Source organism: Aplidium turbinatum, chromosome 6 (genome assembly GCF_918807975.1).
Source record: "Aplidium turbinatum chromosome 6, kaAplTurb1.1, whole genome shotgun sequence".
In the NCBI taxonomy this organism is placed as follows: Eukaryota; Metazoa; Chordata; class Ascidiacea; order Aplousobranchia; family Polyclinidae; genus Aplidium; species Aplidium turbinatum.
Window position 1 is genome coordinate 32,439,672 of NC_137477.1, and position 10,067 is coordinate 32,449,738.

Consider the following 10,067-nt stretch of genomic DNA (forward strand, 5'->3'; position numbering starts at 1 on the left):
CAGTGAAGTTATCGAAATAAAACGCAAAAAATCGTGATCTCAAGCAGAGTGAAAAGCCGCTATCAGTTTTATTAACCTCGTTTCGCTAATTACTTTCAAAGCGTTGACAACGGCGAAGTGTTTTCTCTTCTGTTTTTTATCGAAAGTCTTTATAGTCTTTTATTGAATACAGTAGGCTATACTCGAGTAAAGGTCGAGATGTTCGCAAGTGATTTTCACCTCAAAAAGACAAGTTCAACTAACACGGGACAAGCTGTTGTCTCCAGCTCCGCAATTTTCAAAATGAACGCACTAAAAATCATTGTCGACGTAGATTACGGAGTGTGAAATCGCGTCGGCCTAAGTAAAACTTTTGAATACGTTTATTTGCAGTGATTCAAACTTAATTTTCAAATTCAATGATTTCTTGTCAATTCTAAACTTTATGCACTTGTTGAGCAATATGCAAAGCTCACGAGACAAAACAGAAAGAGGAGATCATTTTTTTATTTTTGCGTGTAGGATATAATCGTTCTTATTATAACGTAACATTCCATGATCGTTGAAGTCGATGTCAAACCTTAGCGGTCGCATAAAACAATGATGTCAGGTTAGCTAGGTGATAATAGCGGTAAGAGACGTCGTTAATGCAGGCAATATCTGCGACCAAGACCATTAAACACCTTTTCTTTTATCGGTTTTCGATTTAATTCTCACACATTGCGAAGAAAACAATGCGTTCTGTTGAATCATAATTGTCTCACAGCGGGAAGACCTCGTTGAAAATAGCGCGTCTAATTTAGCCGGTTTACTTAATATTGCAGTGAATAGTTACGTGACTATTCCAGCAGTGCAAGTTACTCTACCATCTACTTTGAAACTTCCATACCGTATGAGAAAGCCATGCGATCAGCTGCTGTTTTGCGGGCAAGAGCAACGTAGGCTTTTCTTGCTTTCGGCATTCTTTAAGTCCGTTTAAATTATCTAAATCTCTTTCACGAAGTGTTTTATCTTTGAAACACCACTGGTCATCACCGTTTTTGTTGCCCTTCAACCATAAATTTACGGGGGGCGCCGCCCCCCGGAAGTCGGCGCGTATGTTTCTTTCAACTCAATAACTTACTTCGGTCACAAGCACGTTTCAACGTTCGTGTTTTGTCGCTTCTACCTTTTTCTACACCTTTGCTATGTTGACGTGTATTGTTTTTCATATGATGGTCAGAAATAAAAACAATTGAACTGACATGACGAATTGTAATTTAATAGTTAAACATTTTATTTTTATTCCTTTCTGCACGATTTCAACGTTTAGCGACGTTAAAACGATGTAAAAACGGCAATTGTAATTAGGCTACGGTATCCGATAATTTCCTTTCACAAATTTCAAAAACTCGCCGAATAGGGCACTCGCCGAAAAAGGCTCTCGCCGAATAGGGAACTCGCCGAATCGGACTAGTCGAATCGGACTCGCCGAATCGGACTCGCCGAATAGTAGCAGACCCCCTTCAAAGGACATTGCACAAAGGTTTGGTTTCCTAACTGTAACTAAAAAATATCACATAAATGAATTAGTTTTTTAATAAGGCTATGTTCAACTTAATTCTGCTAAGACAGCAATCTATTGATCAATGCTCAACTTAGACTGCTGACGAACGTTGCATTTCTATCACCACTCACAGTTTTGCAATGACAAAGATTATAACGAATTACTATTGATTGGAAATGAAAAAAGAGAGAAATTCTTTGTAACGGTCGCAAAATTCTGTTGATTTTTGATGATAGATTACTGATTTTTGATGCTGTCTGCCAAGATAAAGCTGAAGTGATAACATAATTTCGTCAATGTCATCAATCGTCATAAGTGCGTCGCAAGTTCAGCAAATTCTTTTTAGTGTATCGTTTCGAAACTTCTAAAATATTTGATTTGATTATAGGAGAAGCGATATACCAAAAATTTCAGATAAAATTTTTTAAGGGTCCACGGCCGCTTCGAAGGTACCAAAAGGGGTCCGCCAAAACAAAAAGGTTACGAACCACTGATTTAGAAACTTTGTAGCTTACTGCAATGTATTTTAGACAATAATAAAGCGGATAACTATGAGTATCAGGTGGAAAACTTGAGCTTGCCTGGGTTTGTCACTGAAAATGCACAAATTACATTCATACCCAGATTGAGATGTGAGGTCATTGTGGGGATTATATGTGGCCTTGATTCGCGGTAATAACTAAAACTACATGACAAAATGCCATTGAAATAAATAATAAAGAGTTCAAAGTGTAGATAGCTAAACTCATGTTCAGTAAGCCTTTCGAAAACTACTGTTTTCATCTTCAGTGCTATAAATGTAAGCATTTCTTGATGCAGCTTAGTTTTAAGTTAAATTGCGGCTGCCGTTATCGCCGTGCAAGCAACCATTGCTTTCATTTATAGCACTGATGATGAAGATAGTATAGTTATCGAAACGTTTGCTAAACATGAGTTTGACGTTTTGTGCTTTTTACTTTTTGATTAGATTAACCAGACGTTCCATTTGCCTCCTAAATGCCATTTAAATCTCCAATTGTACTGTGTTTTGTATTTTATTATATTGATTACTGGACGTGTGCTGCAGACTAAAAGATGTTTTGTTGTGCTCCAAGTGTCACCTTGCTGATCTTTTAGAGTTCGTTCAAAATGAACTGACGTACCAAGTTTCTTTTTCCCAACATTACACTGTGTAGAAAGGAGCATTCTTATTGGCAGTCTGCACCAAATGGGCGAAACGCGTGTCTATCGCTGTCAATTCTTGCTACAATCGGCTGCCGAGAAACAAATAACCCTTACAGCTAATCTGATGCATATTGCATTGTAGAATTTCTTTTTATGTGTTAAAAAACAGATTTGCGAATTACACAAAAGCGCAGCCTGTACAAAGACTAATGTATTTTTTCACTCAGCGCCAAAAAACATACACGAACATCAAAAATATATATATGTAAGAAAAAAAAAAAAAAGATTTGTTGCCCGACTGTTATTGTTGACTTTGTTTCCCACCATTTCGAATACATTCTGTTTCATGAATGAATATAACTTGAAGATTCAGCTTGACGCTTTCGACTTCGCGTGATGCTTCATCATCATCATGCTAATCAATTGTAATTTCTTGCAGCGAAATGTAGCTTTGAGTGTTTTGAAACGGCCGTGCAAGCAACCATTTCGCACCAGCAGTCCAACCACCCCCAACCAATCCAGCAAAGCCAAACGATCCATGATGGAGAAGGTAACCCCATGAAGGCAGCCGCACTACCACGCTATTGGCTGTTAATGACCTGATGCACGTTTACTAATCAACTAACTGTTTGAAACTAGTGCTTGATGTGATAAATCAAACTTCTGATTTTTTATGAATCCTCTGGGTCCTTTATCCGGTGTATACGAAGAACAGAAAATGCAAATTGTCGGTGTTTTTCATAAAAATTACCACAGTAGTTGTTTTCACACTTAGGAGAAAGCTTTGCCATTTCAAAAGAGACATTTTAAACGTAGCTTTTATTTCCACGCTCCGTCCCTCTGGATTTCGGTAACTAAACAACAAAGATCTTCCACATTTTAGTTCGATCTGTCCTCAATATCCGATGAGGAGTTTATCGATGACAGCCTGGAACTTGTTCCTAGACCCCGCACTCCCGGCACTGTCAATAGCGATGAGATAGTTCCATGCTGCAGTTCCTCCCTAAGTGGTAAGAATCGCAGTTTATTGACTCCATTACTTTTGTTCAACCGGAACAAGCCAAACGGAAACTAGAAAGTAACAAACTTTTGAGCTTACATTATTTGTTCTGCCTGTCGAATCTGGAAAGGTGTTCTGTTTTGGATGTTTTGTTCTTTTAGTTCTGAATGTTTATTTGACCGCCTAGACCTAGGCTATTTTGTAGTTCACCGACGTCGTTACAACAAGACGTGACATCAACAATTTGCTTGAGGTCCAGGCTCATGCCCGATTGTTGAATACTTGCATATGTCAATGCCAGATAACCAATCTTAGCGTCCACTTTTACGCATTCATTGTAGCCGATTGCTCTTGTTGTCGAATATACATGTTTTCTAGCGTCGTAGCTACGAACGCTTCGGCTAACCTGCTTGCATTAACACATCGTGAACCTATTACGTTGTGACATATTTTATTTATTTAATAAGATTACCATAACAAAGGCTTTATAAAACATAACTAAACATAAACATAAAGTTAGCACCTAAACTTTACACAACCCTCACAACACAACTGGAAAGTGGACAAAGAGAAATGTGAACAAGAGCTTCGCGAATCACGCCAGAAGCCAACACGTCGACTGTGCACAGAGCACTCAAGATCAATTATACCCAACCAATCAGAAGAGAGAGTCAATAGTTTTACAACACGTTGTGTGTTTGTTTCTTACATGTGAATTGCACACCTCTGCATGCAGATGTAAAGCCGTGGAATCATGAACCAGCAGCGATGGAGGTGGAAGGCAGAGTCAACATATCGTGCACATCATCGAGTGGTCGCGTAATATCACCTGCGCGTGATGTAGAGGTTATTAATCTTATTTTCTTGTTCATTTGTTTCTCTATGCAGTTTATCCTCTGTACCAACATTTCTCACATTCTCTACTTCTAAGAAGTGAAATTAGAAACCTTTAAAGAACAATACTGAGTTTTCATGCATTAAACGTTTTGTCACTGTGCATACGTCATGTAAGTGTTGTCAAGTACAAACATAATAACATTTTAAATTTTTGAATATTTAAAAAACTATAAAATATATGATTCTTATAATTGGTACACGTCATAACTAGGCAGTATGGCACTTTGCTTGAAAATGTCAACATATTAGGTGAAAAAACCAACAAATGCCATTATTGCATTGTTAATCACATGGCTGCAGATAGGCTGTCCTCCTTGATAGCTCAATAGGTTTAGCGCCTAAGTTCATGAACAAACAACGTTCGAAATCAAACCACGCTGGTTCGACTCTCAGCGTGTGCGCTTAAGAAACGCATTGCAAGAGCTGCTTTCCATTCAACCGCAATTAGTAGATGAAATAATTCACAGAAAACACTTTAACAACAAGCGGAAGCTTCACTCTGTCAGTCTCGCTGACCGGATCTGCGATAGAGATGCTCAAGAGCCGGAGTCTCGGTGTTTCGCCGGAGGCTATTTTTTTGCCAGTGGATACTTTTAACGTACAAATATTTACGTTGTACTTGGTACAGTTGTTATTTTTCTGTACTTGTATAGTTTTATTTTCCAAGCAGTGATTTCTTTCATTTCAAAATATGCTTTTTTTTATGACATGGAAAACGGAAGGCAGGCTATATCTTATGGTATAAAAAAAGTCTGGTTTGTGGTTAATTGTTTGCGTTTGGAATCGAAGTGGAGTTTGGAGTCAATATTCCCAAATTGATTGATTTTGGAGCAGGAGTGGATTTGAAGTCACACACTTTGGAGTTAGAGCGGGGCAGGAGTGACTCAATCTCGGTGACCAGGCTGACGTCAGTGATTCAAAGCCTCTACAAGTATGCGAAACTGCCAGGATTAAGCTCTCAAAATCATTCAATCGCTTGTTTACATTTTCTCAAATTATTACGATAATACACTTATGCTTTATATAACTAAATGAGAGAAAAAATAAACGAAAGTTCTTACGAGGTCTCAGCTTCCACCCCGTCAGTACTTTGCAGATGTTACCAATAAAACTTACGCAAAAAAAGTTTTCCCAGTCCGAGGATAAAGATTCGATCATTCAATCAAAACCAGTCTATTACAAATCGTTGTCTACGAGTCAAGTAATCCAGACTTTTGTTTCTTGTTAATTCTTTTAACCGACACGGATGTACCAAAGATTGTGTAATCAAGCTCTTGGTGCCGCTTCGCGGTTGGTGTAGCGATTTGGTATTGTTTCATGAGAACACTGCTTTATACGTCCATGATGTCGTTCGGGCCGTATGACGTGGAACGGTGGATTTCTTAAACTGTTTTGTCACAAGGCCCCGATCGAACGAAAATGGAAGACGCCATCCTCGAATTTCACCCTTACTGGGATTATCGGTGGTGCATATCCAAGTGTCTTAAGCGGGAATCGAACTTCAAACTTGATGGGAATTTTAGACGTCCTTAACGAGTGGGAATCGAATTTCCATCGAGATTGTACTACGGTGTCCAGTTCCTCGCGTGGAGGTTACCAGCATTGTGGATCCATGCGTCTCTGCGTACTCTGAAAATTCCAATTATTCTTCCTTGCGTTGAACGGAATAAGACTGCCGTTAACAACAGTTTCATTGTCTAGTGATGTGGCCGAGTGATAGAAAACGGCGTACTGGACACCGTAGTTCAACTTCGATGGAGCTTTGATTCTAACTCAAGTCAAGGACGTCCAAAATTCTCATCAAAGTTTGAAGTTCGACTCCCGTTAAAGACACTTGGATATACACTACTGATAATCCAAACAAGTGTTAAACTCGAGTATGGCGTCTTCCATTTAGTTTGATCTGGGCCTTGATGACTTTACAAATCCCAACGTGCCCTTAATTTTATGTTGTCATACTTAGGACAAGAGCGTCATCATCGCTGACGTTATCGGTGACCTTCAGTTCAATACTCCCGACCGATCTGTTCACGTCAGGCGCGTCAAGACATGGCGGCGACTGTGCGGTGTGCAAGGTGAGGTCGGTGTATTGTAAGTTCTGCACTGCCGCCATGTTAGACTAGTTTGCTGATGTTTGAAAGGTCTATGAGCATTCAATTTGCGGTGTCAAACATGCATTGGTCCTACGTTACAGATCTACCTAAGATTACTGTAGCATACACGACATTGCATTAGAACAGTGGTTCTTAACCGGGGGGGGCGCGAGCTCTAGGCTACAACAATTTCCTTTTTTTTTTAATTACTTTAATGTCCTAGGACCTATGCTGTTCGTCATATTTTGTATTTTATGTTATTTTGTATTGTATTCAGTAATTCTTGCTTTATTAGTTAGACCAGAACTTTACAAAACTATTTTGCGCTGAACTCCTTCAGATTCATCACAAATGTTCGATGTTTGTCCAAAGGTAACATGCTGAAAAGGCTTCATGAATTACAAGAAGAAGTAACAACATTTTTGGAATCACGACAGAAGGCGAAACTTTTGGCCAAGTTTCAGTCTGAAGGCTTTCAAGTAGCACTAGCGTACCTCGTGGACATCTTCAAAGCATTGAATACTCTCAACCTTAATCTTCAAGGGAAAAACATCAACATCATTAAGCATCATGACATCATTCGAACTTTTATAGCCAAGCTCGACCTCTGGAAGAGTCGAATTGAACAAGGAAATCCAGCGAGCTTCAGTAACTTGGATTCTGCTCATAAAGATGGTAACTTTGAGTTTGAGTTGAAGAAACAAATAGCAAATCACCTTAATAAATTGAAAGCGGAGTTCATCAAATACTTTCCAGATCTGGATGAGAAGCGTGAAACCTGGAAGTTCATCAGAAACCCGTTTCAATGCGAAGTAGTTGATATTTTCGAAGAAGGACAAGAGGAGTTTCTTGAGATGAAGTTGAACTTCACAGCTAAAGAAGACTTCAAAGAACTGGCACTTGAGACGTTCTGGGCCAATTACCTTCCTGTTTACCCTCTTATCGCAACTCGGGCTTTTCGAATTCTAACAATGTTTGGGTCCATGTATCTTTGTGAACTGCATTTTCTGCTCTCGTTGCTATCAAGACCAAGTACAGAAACAGGCTGAGAGTTGAAGGAGACTTACGTTGTTCACTCTCTGGAGTTAAACCTCGCATTAAAAATCTAGTCGCTAAGAAGCAGTGTCAAGTATCTCACTGATGTGTACAATAAACAGACAAAAATGCAATTTTTGTGGTATGATACTTATTTAAAATCTAGGGGGGCGCGAGGCACATGATCATTATTGAAGGGGCATTGATAGAAAAAATGTTAAGAACCACTGCATTAGAAGAAGAGCGTCTTATTTATAAGCGTTGATCAAACACATGTTGCTGGTGGTAAGTTGTTTGTACGAGCTTGTATTTCAAGTTTTCTGATCGTGAGTTTCGATCTAGTTTATCTGCAACTGGTCGTTTTCATGGTAACGGTTTCGTGGATCTGGCGGATTCAGTTCATCTCCATTTTTTCTTTTGATCAGGTTTGCACTTGACGATATTCGAGATCGTTTATATGCGAATATACAGTAGAAACTCTCGTTGATTGATCCATAAATTTTCATTGATCAACTGTAATTTTATATATTTTTATAAGAAGATTTGCTTTTTAACGAGTGATTATAAGATAGCTTGACGCTAAGTTAGCTTGACTGGTGGTTTTTCAACTGCACGAACATTGTTTCAGATATATTGGAAGATGTTTAGACCAAGTGGTTTTTGGATCCACGAAGATCGCAATGTCGATTCCTGCAGTACCCGAAGGTTATTTGAAGCCGAGTCCAAAGGTTTTAAAGATTGAATAAGAAATAAGATCAGAAGCCTGACCTGGTAACGTCAACTCTATGGTCCATTTGGTATCGGATGAAATGCTCCCGAGAGTGAATCGGCTCCGACTTTAATTTTGCATCGATTGTTACCTTTGACCTCTTCAATCTGTTGGTTTAATTGTTATGTTATTGTTGTATATTGCCGCGACGTTCTTTTAAAATACGTGAATCATATTTATTATACGTCTCACTGCCAAGTATTTATTTTCAAAAGATTGTTTAAGTTTGTTGTGCGTTTCATATTTATTAATGTTGTTGAGTTACGGTATATCACCATATTTACGGTACTACGACAGTTTATCGAAGAACTACTATTGATCGAACGACAGTTAATCGAAACGACAGTTAATCGAAACGACAGTTTATCGAAACGACAGTTTATCGAACGACAATTAATCGAACGACAATTAATCGAAACGACTGTTCACCGAACGACAATTAATCGAACGACAGTTAATCGAAAACCTAAACCTAACCCTTGAGTAGGCTATTCCATTGCATATGTGCATTAAAATTTTAGATAAAATCTGTTTCGGGAGATTCGTCGTTTCGATAACAGTCGGTCGATGAACTGTCGTTTCGATACACAGTCGGTTCGATGAACTGTCGTTCGATAAATTGTCTTTCGATGAATTGTCGCGTCACGATATTTACAATGACTGTTTTTTCCAAACAGTTTTCAGACATCGATGTTCAGTCAGATTTATACTTTATTTGAACACTTTTACGTTCTAAAATTTTTGTTTCAAATTCAAAGAGAATATAAATTGCTATGATTTCGAAAAAAATTTCCTGGTAAAGAAACGTGTTTCGAGACGAAGCTAAGATAAAGCTTTTGCCTAAAAAAAAGATGTAAAGAGCTTTAAAAATGAAATTACTTGTCTTTCGAAACGAAGACAATAAATTATTGCTTTTTTGAACAGCCTTAGTCGACATTCTATAAGCGTGACAGCTAAACATTTTGTCTTGTCGATTTAGGGCTGTTTAAATCAAAATGGTTTCGTTTCGAAACAAAATTTTTTATCATAATTTCATTTCGAAATCCGCTTCTCAACGAGGAATTTTGATATCTCGAATTATCTTGTTTTCGTTTCGAAATAATTTTCTTAATGAAAAATTTCGATTCGTTTTGTACCGAATATCAAAGCTTTTCGTTTCGCTTCTCATTCGAAACGCATGATAACTCATGATACACTAAACATAGGCTACACTGATGTGATCTTGCACCTTGTTCTTCAAAAGATTGATAATAATTATATAATGATTGGCATCTCAATATGAGTGAGCAAGAGAACATGAAGAATATGCTAAACAGGTGTTGCGGCCTAGAAGTCTAAAAGTTATCAAATCATAGAGACGTTTCCGATTGACGAAGTGTTGTCTGTAAATTATGGTATCTGTCGGGTGCCGCTGAATGGAGAGCAGTCCTGAAATGTGTTACTCAAGCGCACACCCCTAGAGTCGAACCAGCGTTGCTTGATCTTACGGTTTGATCGTGTACAAAGTCTGGCGTTAACCAACTGAGCTAAGTTATCCGGGTGGACTTTTTGGACTGAATCTATAACATAAAGTGTTTTGGTCAG

At 38.4% G+C, this 10,067-nt stretch overlaps 1 protein-coding gene across 1 annotated transcript in view; it reads left to right on the forward strand.

Moving 5' to 3' along the window:
• LOC145772072 (uncharacterized) overlaps positions 1-9,745 on the forward strand; it is a 28,713-nt gene extending 18,968 nt beyond the window's left edge. Inside the window, exons 8-12 of the mRNA XM_082583887.1 lie at positions 3,129-3,239; positions 3,573-3,699; positions 4,426-4,535; positions 6,550-6,661; positions 8,343-9,745. Coding sequence (XP_082440013.1) covers positions 3,129-3,239; positions 3,573-3,699; positions 4,426-4,535; positions 6,550-6,661; positions 8,343-8,362 — 480 coding nt within the window. The 3' untranslated portion in view covers positions 8,363-9,745. The remainder of the gene's footprint in view (positions 1-3,128; positions 3,240-3,572; positions 3,700-4,425; positions 4,536-6,549; positions 6,662-8,342) is intronic.
• Positions 9,746-10,067: the final 322 nt, after the last annotated feature.